This window comes from Chinchilla lanigera, unplaced genomic scaffold (assembly GCF_000276665.1).
Source record: "Chinchilla lanigera isolate Chin_1 unplaced genomic scaffold, ChiLan1.0 scaffold00007, whole genome shotgun sequence".
In the NCBI taxonomy this organism is placed as follows: domain Eukaryota; kingdom Metazoa; phylum Chordata; class Mammalia; order Rodentia; family Chinchillidae; genus Chinchilla; species Chinchilla lanigera.
The window spans coordinates 21,056,804-21,075,154 of NW_004955408.1; the positions used below are offsets into that span (position 1 = coordinate 21,056,804).

At 43.2% G+C, this 18,351-nt stretch overlaps 1 protein-coding gene and 1 long non-coding RNA gene across 12 annotated transcripts in view; one reads left to right on the plus strand and one right to left on the minus strand.

Moving 5' to 3' along the window:
* The window catches only part of Tenm2 (teneurin transmembrane protein 2), a 1,190,054-nt gene that overhangs the window by 906,581 nt on the left and 265,122 nt on the right, over positions 1-18,351 (plus strand). For all 11 annotated transcript variants that reach the window (XM_005376287.2, XM_005376288.2, XM_005376289.2 and 8 more), the window contains one exon: positions 7,886-8,120. In XM_005376287.2, coding sequence (XP_005376344.1) covers positions 7,886-8,120 — 235 coding nt within the window. The remainder of the gene's footprint in view (positions 1-7,885; positions 8,121-18,351) is intronic.
* Positions 1,803-12,098, minus strand: LOC102008291. Its single transcript, XR_001232367.1, has 3 exons — positions 11,885-12,098; positions 3,114-3,247; positions 1,803-2,069 (listed from the first exon to the last, which is right to left on the minus strand). It is a non-coding gene; the product is annotated as an uncharacterized LOC102008291 (long non-coding RNA).

Below are 18,351 nucleotides of genomic sequence, written 5' to 3' on the forward strand. Positions count from 1 at the left end.
CCATGTTCTGAGGGTCACAAGAGAGAGGTAGGCAGTGTGCGAAGTGAGTAGGCAGGAGGGACACAGATACGTTACAGTTCAGTGCCAAAACTTTAAGGTGGGAGACTCATCACAGCCTCCCTGCTCCTTCGTTATCTCTCCTGCAAAATGAAGAACATATCTGCTTTGAAAGTTATTGCAAGTTCTAAGTGAGAGGCAACGGGGCTGGGGATTTAGCTCAGCGGCAAAAGCGCCTGCCTGGCAAGCGCAAGGTCGTGAGTTCGGTTCCCGGTACCTGAGAAAAACCAAACTAAGTGAGAGGCAACGTGCACAGTGCTTACCACACAACTGGTGCTGATGAAATGAGAGCCACTGTTCTTAGAGGTTCTACCATGTCCCTCCAACCCCAGTCTCTTATGAGTACAGGGAGAGCTGACAAAACTTGGGTTTCTAAGCCTACAAATGATTGCTCCTTGTGACAGTAATTCCCATGCTTCTGCCATGCAGTGCTGATCTGTGCGTCATTGTGAATGTACGTGGCGTGGTTTTGCTCTGAGGTCGTATATTTTTCATAAGCAAGGAACTATAAATCCTCCTTTATAAGTGAGCACAGCCCCCGCCTTCCTGGGCCCTCTGTTCAGGCTGAGTGAGGCCCCTCTGTCAAGGACAGTTCCCTGGAACGGAATAGTGTGTCCCCCTCGGCCAAGAGGCACTGGGCAGAGCTGGGCCCAAGGGCTGGGAAATGCGAAAGGAGAGACAATTCCGGTTGCTCCTTCGCTCTTCTTCCTTCTTTCTCTGCTACTCTGCAAGGCTGCAGCTCCAGCTCGCTGCAGTCATTGTAAGATAACACTGCACACCGTTCACCTGCCCTGCAAGGCCAGCAACACCACACCTGTGTCAGGGGCAGGGAACAGAAGTCTCTGCCTTAGGAGACGAATCATTCAGTAGATGTTAAGGCAAGAGAAAAAGGAGCAAGCTCAGAGTCCAATGTGCCCAATATTTAAAGACAAATAAGGGCATTTCTTTCCCAGCACAGGAGGAGGCTACATTTGGACCCACTCCCTGTATTCCTCCATCCCCAGGTGTTGGCAAAATATCTCCGGTCAGAAAAGGGCAGGACAAGCCAGGATGGAGCACGCCCTTGGCTCTGCTTCTGACAGACCTCATTGCTACCCAGCCCTCACACCACTGGCAGCGGAGCTGGGAGCAGCACAGAGAGGGCTGGGGAGGGCCTGCGGAGAAGGCATAAAAAAGAGATTGCACTGCAGTTTGGCTGTTCTGGTCTATTTCTCCTGACTCAAGCAGCATCGTGAGGCAGTGCAGAGCCTGGAGTTCGGGGCTTCCCTCCAAGTTCTCACAAGATTTGATTCTGCCATTTAAGCACATGTGCAAAAAAATAATAATTCAAACCAGTTTTCCTCTATGCTTGTTAGGTGCACATCCACCCAGGCCAGTGTCCTGTCCTGTCTCTCTGTGAGTGTGCTCTGGTCCTGTGTTCCTTTGCATAGGGCTAGGAGAGGAGAACACCTTAGGACCAAGCAAAGAAATAACAAAATATTGCCTACTAAGCTGTGTGATGTTTCCTGCATTACTGAACTTCTCTGACCCTGACTTGCTGGATCTATGACATAGGGATGAAAAGCAACCTACCCATGATAGTGAGGGGGAATGTATACAGTAGGACCTCGGTTCGTGAACTCAATTTGTTTTATGATTTGGGGGAAGATGGCCGCATTCGTGTTTGTGTGGGGAAGATGGCTGCGCATGTGTTTGTCATACAATGTGGAGTTTGTGAATGGAAGCAAATTTTGTCAAATGCTTTTATTTGAGAACCAGATTGTTTGCAAACAGAAGTGCTTGTGAATCAAGATATTACTGTAAAAATCACTTATGCACAATATTTTGCATAGTACCAGACACACAAGGAGGACGTAACGCGTAGCTCCTCACTAACAGTCATTGTTTCATTTGTGGAAATGGAACAGTTCTTTGTCCTGTTTCATTTTCATGATGTTTCAGAAATGCACTCTTGAGACTGCCTCCATCAGTGCCGCAGGTCATGTCATTTAGTCACTCTTCCTTTCTGCGGGCTAAATTTGAAGACAGTAGTTGGGGATTTTAGATGGGAGTTGGGGATTTTAGCTCCATATGTTAATTTTTGAAATGTTCCTCCAGGAGTACATCTCAGAGAGCTAGGATCCTGGTGCCCATGGCTTTCCAGGAGGTACACATCATTTTCCTCAGAGCCAGAGTTGTTTAGGCTGCTGTCACTATTATCAATATCATTAATTATGCCAAATAATAATAATATATGAAGAGTACTTACTAACAGCTGACTATGTGCCAGGAATTGTGCAAGGCTCTTTATAATATATTTTCATCTGAGTCTCCTAAAAACCATATATGAGAAGTTAAATTACTATACCCATTCTGCAGATGAAGAAACAGAAAAAAGTATATAGCTTTCCAGTGGTTGCATATTTAGTCACTGGCCAAAGCCAACTGTCAGGCTGTCCATCTGTAAGCAACTCTACCCTCCTTACTTCTACCCAGAGGCTGTTATTCTGGAAACTCTTCACCCCCGGTTCCCTCTGGTTCTCATCCAAAGTCAAATTTGAACAGAGTTTTCATCAACCAGAGATTCCGAAGTCTCTGCCAACACCAGCCCCGCTGCTAACATCTTCAAATTGCTGTCAAGATGTAGCTTGCTCCAGAGAGGTGGGTCCAGCAAAGAGGGCAGAGGGTTTGTGGTTAATTTATCATCTTTGGTCTGAGGGGGTTGATACGCTCAAAGACCAAGAGTGGGCATGCATTTCTGGGAATGAGTGATTTATTAGCAGCAGGCAGGCCCCTACTTTTATTTTTTCTTTCATACACTTCATCATCATATTGAATCACCAGGAAAATTCCGTGCACACTCTAAAGTAAGACAAGGCTATCTCAGTGTGTCCCTGCCCTCCCACACCTTCAGACCCTCCGCCTTGGCAAGAGCAGACCCAGCCTAAATGCCTCCCCCAGCTGTTTATTAAGACAGAGTGCAGCAACAATGGCCAATTATTAGCAATTTACTTCTTTCGCTCCCTGGAAAATTCTTCCTTTGTGTTATTTAAAATGCAGGCTTGTTGGTTGTTTACCTGAGCAACTCTGCTGTAGTCAACCCAAGACTGGCCGCACCAAGATCTGTAGTCCTCAGATCTTTGCCGGAATTGGTGTTGCTGCTCGCGGAGGCAGGACTGCTTGGCTTTTCTTAAGACTGCACTATCAGCCCCTGAGCAAATGCAGGAGAAAATGCGTGAATGCTTTCATGGCAAAATCAACTAGCAGCAACTCTCCCACAGAATGTCTAAAACACAAATGCTCAGACCATGCTGCATACAGACGTGTAGTAGTGCTTACGCGTGGACTTCACATTTTGATACACACAAAGCACCTGTCCTAGAAATACGCTTACATTTCTTGACTATGCCTTCTTTAGCTTTTAGGAAAGAACCAGTACAACAGAGCCTCCTTCCTAAGAGTAAAAACTACCTAGTACCTAAAAATAACTTTAAGGCTCTTGACTCAAGGTGAATCAGATGCCATATAATAGGTCGCCAGTGAGATTTTAATGACAGTTGCCTTTTGCCTATTAATAGCATATTTATTGGGTTGATACTGTGTAATCATTTATGTGATGCAGTTATTTGTGGTTAAATTGCATTATCATGTGATTTTTATATTTACATAATAGGAGAGCCATAAATAATATGCATGTTAATTAAACCAAATAAATGCTTAAAACTTAGACTGGACAGTAAGGTCTTTTCATCACACTGAGTTACTCATTTTTGTCTCATTATAGATGGGAGGCACCCTTTGATTTGGAGAAGGGCTTTTCATGCATTTTAGCTTCTTAGAAAGCAGTACAGTGTGTTGTCAGGCATTGTCTGCACTTTTGAAATAGAAAATCTTCCCAACCAGCAAGTACATTGAATGACTATGACAACAGCTGATAAATCCAAAAAATGCTTGAGCTTTCTAGCTGTAGCGGGATCTTGTCATGTTAGAGAGACATTACCTTCACTGAATACCAGGGTACCTCTGGTTGAACTAAGTGTCAAAATATAATAGCATAAGTAGGCAAGAATGCAGTTGATTGTTTCCAGCAAGATAAGACAACACAAATGGTTAGGGCCATGGTAAACTAGGGAAACAGCTCAGGAGCATTTACCTCTGTTCTATTGTCATGAGGGGATATTCAATATTTTAATTTTGATTTTTGTTCTAGAAGAAATCTGAATACTCTATAAAATATTGATCATTGATTTTTTATAATATTCTGACTGAGAGCTGCTGATCTGTAACTTTTGACCTAGATAAAGGAAGCCTAGATTTACTCTCTCTTCTCACATCTGGGAGCTGCAGTTATATTTTTTCCACCCTTTTATCCTTGAAAGAACCAGTGTTCCATGTGCATAGCTTTGGGGAACTCGCCAGGCATCAGGTACAGGTTTAGCTGTCTTATATTCATCCTTTTTTCCACTCTCACAGCAACTTTAGCAAGCGGTTGCTGCTGTTTTTCACTGCTTGGCAAATGAGGAAACTGGAATTTAAAGAACAAGGTAGCACGCTCTGGTTCTGCTGCTAGCAGGTGGCATACATAACCCTTGAACCCGCCCTTTAGATTTTGTCTCCTGACCTCTAGCTATGTGTCCCTCTTCGACTTTCTCATACCCTCTGTATAGTCCCAAGTGGTAGCATTTATTACTCTGTATTGTGATTGTCCTTTCCTTCTATCCTCTTCACCTAGTTGAAAATCTGACATTTGGATAGCTACATGCGCAAATAAAATCAACATTACAGTGGAAATAAACAACCACAATAATTACAACACCTTCCAATGCTAAGGATACTGGATAATTTTTTTTTTGTTATCAATAATTTAACTTATTTGTGGTGAAATAGAATGCTGCTTCCTAGGAGGGTAGAATGAGTGGAGAATTAAGTATTCCTTCATCTTATCTTCCTCTTTTTTTCTCCAATTCTTCTAGACTTTCTAAGCTTTCTCTTTAGGAAAAGTGGAACGAGATCTTGACCTTTCTTCCGGCAGACTAGAAAACGTATCATCCATTTTATTTGGAATACACTGCGTAGCATCCAAGCTGGTGTGTCTTCCCCTGGGCAACAGCCTTGGGTACCATTACATACTAGCAACCACAGGAATTCCCCCACCTGAACACAGAGGGACAGGGGAAGACCACCCAGGCTGGGGTAGGCAAGGAAATCTTAGCTCCAGGTGAACAAACTGGAAGCAAGAGTGTCTGGCATGACAGTTAGTGAATGGAATCCCTCACAGGCATCTGTACTTGGGCGGAGTGTGTGGTCCGGATGGCCAGGGTGGGGCCGGGGGCAGAGAGCAATGGGAGGCCAGGGCTCAGGGTTGGAGAGAGTGGATTCTCATTGTACACTGACTGACCTCATCTTCCCCAGGCAAGTCTCATAATTACCTAATGGGGAATAATGATACCGCTAGGGTGGGAGTTTAGAGAGGGGAAGAGAATTCATTAACCATGTGTGAGGGGCTTGGAGAGCATCTCTGAGGGATCATTATGACATCATTTCCCCCCCCGCCCACCTCTTTCCACTAATGTGAGACAGAAAAAATGCAATGTATTACTACTAGACAGACAACAATGCCAGAAAATATAATAGCCTGGTACAGCTATGAAACTCCCCCAAAGATATAGTTAAGGTGTCACTGATGCATAATGTAAAACATGAATTACAGGTTCATTTGGAGGACACAATTTAAAACCCATACAACTGTTTCATGGCATTTCCCACTGGGTTTTAGCTGTCTTTTTCTGAATGTTTAAAAAAAAATTCCCCCAAGTAATTTCAGTCCAAAGATGCATACTTCAAGGCACTAGTTTTCGCCACATTTTTCCTTCCTGTTTTGTTGGTCGTGATGGTCTCTAAACCTAGTATCTTTTTGACATGTTGTCTTTTCCTCAGAACGTTTCTTCAGGCTTTGCGGGAACCCTAGCATGTAGATTACACCTTTTGGAGATGTAGCCTGGCCACATAAGGAGACAAGTAGTTGAAATTTGTGTCAAATTGCTTGTTTAAATGACTTGAGCCAACTTCTTAAAGCCAGGACAGCAGGGGCTGAGGATTTTAAAAGTTGGCAGGGGCCAAAATGACAAGGCTCAGCAGTCACCTGGTGAGCTGCCAGCCCTGACTGGAGGCTTCAAAAAAATAAACTTTCTCAAAGGACACAAATTAAAAGTCATGTTTCAGCATCCATTAAAATGAAATTATAGGCTTATATCACATAGGGAACTACTTTCATTTTCACTGTGCTTTATCTATTCCATTGTGCAGATTGAGAATCGGTTGCTACAAAAAACATGGGCAGAATTGTCTATGTTTTTATCATGACATGGGGGTATTTCCAGAGGTGGAGTTCTCATTTGTTCATTTTTCCTGCAAGGATAAAGATGTCATTACTTTAAAAATAGGATGCAGTCTGGAGTAGGGAATCACGGCTTGAAAACATCTCCCCTGACCTTCTCCAGAGGCAGAGTTCTCAGGGTTCATCTTTTAGAGAAGTTTTCAACCTGCTGATCAGAGCAGCCTCACAGATGTGCTAGGTCAACTCATTTTTTTAAAAATCATACATACAACATACATGTTTTCTTATATATGTATGTAGGTAGGTATGTTTTTACAGTTAATTGTCAACACCGCCAAAACCCAGGAAATTTCATCACAAGTACAGACTCTCCAGCTTTTCCAACAAAGCCAGAAGCCACACCTGGTACCTCATGGCCACACTAGCTGAGGCCCGGGAGGACTCTGCTCCTCTCTCTCCAGTTCAGTCCAGCTCACAACTAACTCCCTTCGCTTTCCTGCCTGACCAGAAGTTTAAACATGAGGCTCCCTAACTCAGAGTCGTATGGGTGTATGTTTACTCCACTTCAAGAGAACAGTGAATTAATTTTATTCCTCATTTAGGTATCGCTCAGAACCCTGGATGTGCTAGGCAAGCACTTGTAACACCGGGCTACACCCCAGCTTTATTTTATTTTCAGTTGATACATTAAAATTGTCCACATTTTTGAGATACATGTATAGATTGTGTAGTGATCACATTAGGGCACTTAACCTCTCTGTCACAGCAAGGATTCGTTTCTTTGGGATGCAACACTCAAATTTGTCTTTTGGCTGTTTTGGAATGTACAATACGTTGTCGATGGTGGTTACCCCTCTGTGCAGTAGGACAGCAGGACTGTGAAATGTGCACCCATGGGCCAGCCTCTCCCCTCCTCTGCCCACCCCACCTCACCCTACCTGGCCTCTGGTAACTATCATTCTACTTTCTGCTTCCATAAAATCAATGTATGTGTTTGAAAGAACGTGTGCAGATTCTGGGGCTGCAGCTTAGTGGTAGAGCACTTGCTCATCATGAGTGAAGCCTTGGGTTCCATCCCCACTACCACAGAAGAGAAACAAGGAGAGGGAAAGGGGCAGGGGAAGGAGTAGAGGAAGAAGAATGCAGTGGAAAGTGCTGAAACAGAATAGAAATGTGTTGCAGCAATGGTTCCCCTTATGTGTCGTGCTCCTTTTACTGTAGTACTATATGTTTCAAATAACTCCACGGGCCACTCCTCATCAACTTGGTCTTCCTAACTTCGTTCCTCATTATTCTTCATTGGATGCATATGCATACATGCAAATTAAAGCATATTATTTATTTGTACTCAACCCTGAAATGCCTCCTGCAGTCTCTCCTGCCTCTCTAGCTTGTGGCTTCCAGCTGTTGTCTACACAAGGACTTTGGTTGCAAATTCTACCTTGCAGATTTGCGGAGAGCTTGAGACTGGTCCCCACAGGCACTGATAGCTGTTTCTCCTTCTGTTTCCAGGTCCTCCGAACCACCACAGCCAGTCGACTCTGAGGCCCCCTCTTCCACCTCCTCACAACCACACATTGTCACATCACCATTCATCCGCCAACTCCCTCAACAGGAACTCGCTGACCAATCGGCGCAGTCAGATCCACGCCCCTGCCCCAGCACCCAATGACCTGGCCACCACACCAGAGTCTGTGCAGCTTCAGGACAGCTGGGTGCTAAACAGCAACGTGCCACTAGAGACCCGGTAAGTCCTCATCTGCCTGTCAGAGAGACACACTCTACCTCTCACCTTAGCCTTGTCACCCACACATAGTCACTAGGTGACTCGGAGTCTGAGTGCGTGGGACGTTCCTAGCATAAATAATGAGACAAGCCTAACACCTTCTATTCCCCTGGCAATTTGACCCCGGACAGTAGGTTGTCAGGTATTTCTTTGTTCACATGTGTCTCCTTTTAATGCTTGTTTACTCTCTTAGACAGCTCTTGTGTACCCAACTAATAGAATTAGCATAACATATTTTTACTCAAAGGCTCATGGGAAACGTGCTTATAAGGGTATATTGACTGAAAGCTGCTGATAAATTATGCATTTGGCCTTTCCTGAAGTAATAAATGAAGACTCATTTGAAATTAAGTGTTTGGGGAGACCTTGAGAAACAATCCTAGATTCCAGACTGACAGAAGTATAATTTTAATTTATATTTCATCCAACATGCAGTCTCGCTTTAATCCCTCCTGTACACACTAACAGCTTGATGCCTGTGGGGCAAACAAGAATGTATAAAAACAAACACAGAAAAAGGGGCTGCATGGGTGTGAGCGGGGAAGAGTCAGAAAACGATCTGTAGGTCTGCCTTTGTCTGGTTTGCTTTTGCTTTCATATTTTTCCACCTTCACTTCTGATCTTCTAAAACCATGCACACCTTAGTGACCTAAAAGAAGACCCACCAGTCCCAGCATGGCGTCTGCTCTGTAATTGACAGCAGAGGCTGTGAGCAGGCTGGCCAGGTATTGAAGCAGCTGTGTGGCCCGTCCCCAGCTACTTCCATGGTTCATGTGTTCCAATTGCCAGTGTGTCCTTGTCTGGAAGAACCGTGGCGATTACGCAGAAAGAGGGCCTCGTTCTTATTGACCCTTCCACAAGTTCTCAAATAGTTTTTAAACTTTAATAACTTAGACTGGAAGAAAGACAGAAATAATCTGTAATCTTTCTGGTAATGGCCAGCGAATCTTCTGCACACAGCTAGCAGCAATTTCGAAAACCATGGCATTTGGAGTTATCTCTTGGCTACTTTTTTCTTGTTGTTTTAGTTTTTTTAATAAAATTTTGAAAGTTAATATGCTGTACACCCTTGTCACTACAATCACTCCAAATTTTAATTTTATTTTCTGACAGTTATACGTTATTTTTAACCATGCCTACAATCTTAATTTCTAGCACTTAAAAGAAGTAAAATCAATAAAAAGTACATATATATGTATATATATAATATATATATAATAGACAACTTAAACATCTAAGCTGATAAAAATCCACTAATAAACAGTTTTGCTGGAAGCTACTGGTCAACCAGGCTTGACTCAGGATGTTATTATAGTTGATGCTGGTCTTAAAGACTGTATGAGATGTTTCTGTCTTTTTCCTTCCATATTTATAAATTATCCAAAAGTTTGTTGGGTGCTGCTCATCTTATTTTTATATTAATGGATCATTATTTGAAAAATAGCTTCTGGATAGAAAGGCTACGTACAGTGGATTATATGAAGAAGGAAAGAAGAGCGTGAAGAAAGGGCAGTGCAAGTGTGATCACTGCTGCAGCAAAGCAGCAAACAGTAGTAAAGATGAAGACTGCCATGACCATCAGTGATCGGTTTTTGCTGTGTCTTTCATGTATGCTGGTCACCAGTGCATACAAGCATTACCTCATTCAACCTAAAATCAACACAACAAGGTAGGAAGAAAGGACTATTAAAAGATGCAAAATTTAGTTGTAGAAGAACAAGGAAACCTGCAGGAAGTCTGTGGCTTCAGGGAGACAATAAATTATACACCATGTTAAATGGAACTCTACACACAAAATAAAGCAGCAAAATGTCTAATGGGTGAATAACCACAAACCTCTATTCATAGCTGTAATTGTTCCCTTATAGAACTAGATGCAGCACAGTGTCTGCTCCTTGCAAGATGTCTCCTCTTGGTGATCAGAACACATACAACACATAAGCACGTCTCCCACTCCTCTTGTAATCAACTAGTTTTCCAAGAGGTTCACTTTAAACAACCATTTATAATAAAATGTCCTCTTGACAAGCACCTAGTAGAGACAACCAGCAAAGCCTGCAGATTCTCTTCTCCTTTCCTGAGGTCAATTCTCCCAGGATTTACTTTCTGATCTCTAGAGTCCTTCTGCGTGTCATTTGGATATTATGGATTTCTCCATGAGTCAGAACTCCCAGTGATGCATTTGGAAGAGGCAAAGTTAAAGTTACCAAACTTTGTCAGGTAAACGGGATTGCCAGAACCTCTAGATCTACCCACAGAAAGAAAAAGAAAAAATGAATGAGTGAGACCAACGCAGGTGTGTTCCTTCATCAGTATATTCAGGAACCAAGGATTGGAGAATGCCAGGTGATACAATGGGCTTTTCCCAGAGATCAAGCAGAGGGTACCAGAGGTGGTGGATATTTGAAGCTTCACTCACGGATCCCAGCAAATAAACTGTGAAAGTACAACAGGTCTCATAGATGAAAATTTTAGCAGCAGTCCATCAGACTGTTGAAATATGATTTACTTTTAAATATTCTTAATGTACTCTCTTATTAGTGAGTGTTTACTGAGTCCCTCAAATGTCCCAAAAGCAATGTTAGATACCAGGGAAGTAATGAGTATAACATGCCTTCTTTTCTTAAAGCTCTCAAACCATCTAAAGGAGGAGGTCGGCAATAAACAAGAGGATGGTGCATACACTCATAGAAGTGTAAAAGTTATAGTGATTGTATAGTGGAAGAAGTGCTTGAGTCTCCCAAAGATGTCATGAAAAATTTCACAACTGAAAGGCTGTTTGATCTGGGTTTTGAGGAATAAGTAAGAGTTCACACACTGGAAAAGTAGAAAAAAGTCCAAGACTACAGCATATTATTTGTTCCCATTCTCCACTGTTTTATTTTTCATAGCATCTTGGCAAGTGAAAACTGAACAAATTCATTTATTTAAATGTTATAACATTGTGAGTTTAATAATGTTATTTCCTTAGCCATGAAAGCATATAAACAAAGGAGTTCTTTTTAGGGGCATGATACCAAAAGTAGATATGGGATTTCTTCATTATAAGAACTGTGACAGGATTCCCATTTCTCTCTCCCATACCGAATAAGAATTGGTAATCACATCCTGGAGAGACAACCATTAAAGACAAGACATTCTTGGAGCAGATTGTGATGTAGTCACTGACTTAGAAAATGCAGTGGAAATTTACAAACAGCTTCACCACACCCCCCTCATTAATACAGACTTCTGGAAGTGATGCAAGAACTTCATAACCCCTGCAGTAATGAGCAGGCATTCTGCCACAACAGAAACTGTGCCCCAAGTCCAATGCACTTCTTAGACTAGTGGTGAATGGTCCCTGGCCTGTGGTCCCCGCAGCTGTCCAAATCCCTATCAGTCTTACAGAGGCCTGTTCCATCTTCTCAGAACCGTGCTTCTGTGGTTTTTTCCTTCTTTGTGTGTGTGAGGACAAGTAGGACTGGAGGTGCTGATTTAGAAGACACAGCCAGAAAATAGGACTGTACAAATTTGGAATATAAGACTAAAGAAGCAAGTAAGTCCTGTATAAATATTAGTAATATAAAAGAACCGTGCATGTAAATTTTATTGACCAAAGCTATCAATTTATGTATAAGCTATGATATAATCCAAGAAAAACCAAACATAAGGCAGACAGCCTAAGTGCGAACAGTCTGTACTATACATAACTATCCCCCACACCCCCACATGGTTGATCTCACCTGTGTGTTCTTCCTGTGTTGGAAGTGCCAAAATCAGGAGCTTCCCGGTCAGCAGCTTCTTCGGGAGTGTCTGAAGGCACCTTCGCTTTCCAAAAATGGCGGAAGGCAGCTCAGCAACAGGAACTGACTTTTCTTTCTCTGTGTGTCTTGCTGAAGCAAGCCTTTCTCTGACTCCGTGTGGACAACAGTTCCCTAACAAGAAACCCAAAGCAGAACAAAACTTCCCTCTGTGTTTGCAAGTAGTGAAAGCCCTAATTTTAATCATCAAGTTCCTTAACCTGTAAACAAGTTTGCAAGCTGCTTTGTAAGATGATCCTCCATTATTCATTCTAGAAATATCTGTGAGAACCCCTACCACTTGCCAGGCACTTAGAATTCAAAAAGAAGAAAAAAGCAAAATCGTGTCCTGAGAGAAACAGCAAACCAGATGCACCCAGGACATGAACAAATGATGATTTTACAAAAACCCTTACCTACTACATGCAAAGTGCCTTGAGAAGGAACACATATCTAAGCTGGGGATGTGTGAGTGTTTATCAGACTTAAAGAGAGCTCTAGGTAGCAAAAACAGTGACCTATTAGGGGAAGACTCACTCAAATGCCAGGAAAAGAATGCAAACTAGAAAGGTAGGCAAGGGCCACATGGTATATACGCTTTGGGCTGTATCAAAGATTTTGGACTTTACCCAAGAACAATCAAAAGTCACTGAGGCATTTTAAATGGGAGAGTAAAATAATAAGATACAGTTTTAGAGTGGGGTGGACTAAAGGTCCAGCTGGGAGAATCTTGTGATAGTTAAGATGAAATATGGTATGCCTTTGATTAGGGGGATGGTGCTGCATATTCATGATGTGAGATGCGCTTGCAAGCTAGAATCCTGAGGCATTAATGATTGCTAGGTTGTGTGGCTGAACCCTAGCATTTCTCAGCAATTTTCTGACTAGTGAGTCTGAGTAAATAGTGATGGAATAGGAGTAGGTTTTGTGGCAGACATCAGAAGTCCAGTTTGGAACACGTTAAACTTATGATGTGGCAAAAGGATTAAATGCAGTTATTTTTGGCAAGACATTTTGATTCTAAAATAATATATGTAACAGAATCTCACACATTTACAAATAATAGTGTATCAAAAGATAGCAGTGATTTATTTTTCTCTTATAAAACACTCTAGAAATTCTTTTACAGTTTTCTACAGCATCATATATGTTTGTGAGTAACAACCTTTTTTCCTCAAGTACTTTTTGCTTGGCATAAAACTTTACGTATGATCCCATTTAATCTCTTGTACGCTTCTGTCGAGTGTATGTTACTATTCTATTTTAAATAACAAAAACCTATGTCGCAGATTATGTTTCACATTACCCCATAATAAGCAGCTGGGATGGGACTTGAACGTGGGTCTACCTGATTATAGACCTCATGTGCTTAACCAACACATATTATCTTTAGGAGCAGGGAAGAAAAAACCCTATGCTTATCCTCATGACAAACAGCAAATTAATTTGCCTTGGCCAACAGAATGGTTGAAGGCAGTGCATTATAATGACATAAGATGAGAAATGATCTATGGGATGAACTCCAGCCTGTTACTGGATATAGACTTAGTCATTGTCAAAATCATAAGCAGGGCAAGATGTAAGAAACCCCTTGCTGCAGCTGTGAGGGACTGGTGGCAACCCAGGATGGTAAATCTGGGTCCTCGCTGCTCCGTGTCAGCGGCAACGCAGGACATGCGTGAGCTGATTTATAGGGAGAGGTTTAATGCTCTGCATGCTATAAAACGTGGGTTCATGCCGACACTGAAAATTGAAACACACAAATACGTTTTTAGCTTTGTGATTTGTAGTATTCTTTTCTTCTGAACGGGGCTTTGCCAGACTGATAAAAGAAAGCCAAAGAGCTGTGGAGCCCGTGGCTGCCCTGTGAATGGCACTGTTGTGTCTGTGAGCAGGAAGCCATGGCTTGTACTCCGAGCAGGAATTAGCACGGGGGCTTGCTGAGTGGCACCCAAGGGATCTCATTTTGGGAACGACCTCCAGAAAACACACTTTTTGTCTTTGAAGGGCAGTCTCCAGTCTAGATACTTTATCGGTAGTGCATATTTGAGACTCCAGATCTAAGACCTTTAATAAATCAGATTCTCACGGAGAAGCGTCAGGATTATAGAAACATCCTCATCATGCTCAGTCCAAAGACGGTTCCAAACTTGTTCTCGGATTGATTTTTCCACCTCAGGATTAATTTTCTGACAGAATCACTGACAAGCTTGATCTTGAGACTATTAAGCCAAGGTAACCTGTTTGCCGCCCTCCTCCCCACCCACCCACCCCAATGTTTTCAAGTGAAGTTTAAAACCAAAATTCATTCTGGGTGAGCCAAATGCATTGAAGTACTTTTTAAATCAATAGGCAGCTTGATTTCTCCATATTGCAAAACATTATGCCCCCTCTAAATTCTCATCAGAGGCAACATGGAAATTAATGAGACCTTTAGGTTAGCCTTTCAAGCTCAGCCTTATTTTATAGCTTTACCTTGCCTTTTTGACACCCTGATCCCGCCTGGCCACCAGCAGCATTTCACGTTGCAGTGCACTTTAATTTTGCAGTTTTCTTAGTCTTCCTTGGAAACTGGCAGCTTATTAATCTCAATAACAGAGCTGCTCAATAGGCAAGTTCACCAATGAGAAACTAGGCCGTGTCTGTTTTTCCCCTTGGCAGTTGGAAAGAAGGGGGTCAGTTGTTGGATGGGGGGGGAGTCAGTGGGGAGGGTCATCTCATACCCCACATCACTTTCTGACAATTGGCAGGAAAATAAAGAGAGCCTGGTCTAATCCACTGCTCTGCAATTTATGGCTTGCGGTGTTAAACACACTCAGGCCCATTAATAAGAAAATGAATAAAATGTCGTGGCTCGCGTGCAAATTACAAGGTGCATTAAGAAAAAAACAAGCATTACATCTTACTCAAGACCGTCGCTCCAGCCTCTTCTTCACATGGTTCGCAAACTTGGACGCATCCTTGAAGAAAACGTTGTCCAAGTAGAAGCTGTCCTTTTAAAATCTAACCCTCCTTTGTAAAATTAAAAGCCTACTAAGTCAATCACAGCTTGGAGACTTGAATGTCTTACTTGCAAGTTACCACAGCTTAGACTCCAGGTAGAAAGAACATTTTTAAAAACCATATCCCTCTGTGCCTTGTACCGCGGGGACCCAATTTTGGATAGAGGCCACCTCGTGGCCGTGCCTTGGAAGAGCAGGACTGTTCCCAGAATCTGTGTAAAGGCCGAAGACTGTTGGGTTAAGTTCACAGTTGAAAAAGTCAAATATTTCCATCACTGTTTGAACTCTTTCACCCTCTCAGCTAATATCAACTGTCATTCCCCGGGGGCATTCCCTGAAGCCTTCCCAAGGGATATTTTATCTGGTTCAGACAGGGAGAGACTTGATGAGGCACACTCTTTTTCTAATTCCGGCTCTGCAGTAATCCTTTTCTTTTCACAGAAGCCTGATAAGGTGTTCGTAGTTCTCCCAGGCAGGGGAAGCAGCTCCACAACTTTTCTGAAGGTTCCTTTGATTTATTAGTCTCAGCTTCACTTGCCTTTGTGAGTTGGGATCTTGTGTCCCAGCGCTGTAATCCATCATAAGGTGCTCGGCCATTTCGCCCAGCAGGACCTGCATACCTTAGATTGCACCGGAGGGTTAAAGAATCTTTTCCTAGATAGCTTTATTGCCTCCCAAACCCACCAAGTCATTGGGGGCCATTTTCAAATATTCATTTCCAGCTTATGGCAATGCCAAGCACAAAAGATCCCTCTCAAAATTATGTATTTTTAAGGTCTCTTATAGAATCATCTTTTGCTCAGGATAACTGTTTAGGAGTCAGTGAATAACCCCACATTCTGTTATCACCTTATCTGTGAACGCCCTACATTTCAAAAGGGAATAAGCAACATTTTTCCTGTTTGCTAAAGTGTATTGAAATTGCATTTCAATTTGTAAGAGCTTCAGCCGTGTATAGGCATCCATGAGACCATTTCTCAACAATTAGTCCTCCTGTATGAGGTTGCGCGCCAGTGATATGATGCTTAGAATCTTATTTATTAAATTACTGGAGCAATTGGATTAGAAACCCTGCACTGAAGGGAAGGTGGAAGACGTTGTTCTTGTTGGATTGGTATGTGCTCAGACGGGAATTTTAAATGGAAAGCTTCGTCTTACTGACTTTTTAATTTCTTAACTCAGTCCCTCTCTGCCGTACGTGGGAAGATGTGATAAGAAGGCATGGGAAGATATTAGGCCCGTGTAAGCACTGGTTGCGCCCTAAGGAAATCTCCTCTGCCCCACCCCCACCCCCACCAGTTCATTAAAATCAAAGGAAAATGTACAAGCCCCTCGGAAGGAAGAGGTCCTGTGTACATGTGTGTCTTCTGGGCGTTCATATACTCAGACCACTCGTGTGCTTTTCTTTCGTCATGCATCCTGCCACCGTCTGCAGGGGCAGAGGCTGCTCGGATCATCCTTCCTATAGTTTATGCCTCCGACTCTGCGTGAAAAGGGAGAACCGTGGCCCTGTTGCAAATCCTCCCCTTCCCAGAAACCACTGAGCACTTTTTAGTGTTTGCTGTTAGACAGAATCAGCTCTGAAATGCCTACCTGGTGCCTAGCACTATACTCCGTACTTGGCAACCTGTTAACTGAGTGAGAGACCCTATGGGATGGATCTTACTGTCCCTGTCATGTCAGGAGAATGAAACCTGGGGGATGGAAGGTCTGCAAAGCAGACACGGCTGTGGCCTTGGATTTGGACCCAGGTCTTAAGCTTAGGCACCTGGAGTCTGCCTCTCAGCCTGGTTTTTCTGTTTGCCAGCAGCAGTCTTACACAGGCCTCTTTATGTGACGTATTTATGAGATCTGTGGGCTACATTCTCATAGCTTAGAGCCCCACTAGGAAGACAAGCTGTTCTTCCTGACTCCCACAGCAGTCCCTTGACGGAGGACCAGAGATCTCAGCTCCAGTCATACGGTAACAGTTGACACCAACGCCGAGGCTCACAGGGCAGACCACACTGATAGGCTGGGCCTGGATCACAAGCCCACACGAGGCCTGATTGGAGAAAAAGGAGCCTGGCCCACGATCAAACGTGGTGCTCTTATGAGATTATAAAATGGGAGCCCCACAGGCAAAGACCGACTTGGGTCAAACGCAATGCAAGTTTCCCCACAGCCCATCTGCCTCCTCTCACTGCCTGATTATAATGATTTTCTCCTCTGGGCAGGCACAGCCCTGGCCAGGGTAGGAGGAGAGGGGATTCCAGGGTACTGAGTCTGCTCTCTTGCCTGGGCGCAGCAGGGGGTTTACAAGTGATTCCAACAAGAGTTAGAAAGGACGGGTTCCGGTGACTCACTCCCTCCCACCCCCTCTGACTCATCACCCTCTCTGGTTCACTTCTCAGACATCTCACAACTTTACCTTTGAGTTCACTGCAGCCACTTAATGCATTTTAACTTTTATGAGCCTCCTGATGTCTCTTTTAAGCTATCGTCTTCTTTCCTGCAAAAGTGCTTGGATTCCACATTTTCTAATTAAAACACGCTCAGTTATTGTCTTACTAACCAGTGCTCTTTACGAGGCCTCGTGATGAGAAAGTTAACTCACAACATCTCGATGCATTTTCCCCTCTCCTGGAAATGGCTGGAGAAGCAGTTTTACCTTCAGAAAGCTGAATTACTTTGCACAGGTTTTGGTTTTTGCTTTTTAATAAATCCATGAATGGGAAACATTTGACTCTACGCTTCAAACTCGCATTAGTCTCAGCAGTGCATTTAATCCTCCTTGTAAAAAATTTTAGGGAGGATGCTTCACAGGGGTCAGTCAGCTCCCTAATGGATCAGAATACAGGCAACATCAAAGCAGTTCAACTTTTAATTAGATGGAAGTTTTTGTCCTAAAATACAGCATGCCCTAATGTTAATAATGATGCCCATTGCTATTTATACCCCTGTGAATTAATTTGATATTACTAGAAGTAATGAAGCCCAGCGCAGCAATAGGAAAGATAACACACATAACATTCAAACCCACTGAAAACTCAATAATGTGGCGCTGGTGGCAACATCATGGGTGGCGAATCAAGGCAGGAAGGCCACATTTTCAGTACACCCAGGCATACTTGGGTTTCTGAGTTTTCACCGCTGTTTGCCCTGCCTTGGAAAATATGAAAGGAATGCTAACATGGGGAAAGGAACGTGCTTCATGTGCTGCTTAGAATGTGTGTCTTCAAATTCATAGCGCTGTTCAGATCGGGGGGGAAAAAGGGAGAGGTGCAGCTTTCCTCACAGAGCTGAAGCTAGAAGGCTCGGAGGGAGGGGGATGGGGACAGGGATGGAGACAGAAATGAGGATGGGGATGGGGATGGGGATGGGGATGGAGATGGGGATGGGGATGGGGATGGGGATGGGATGGAGATG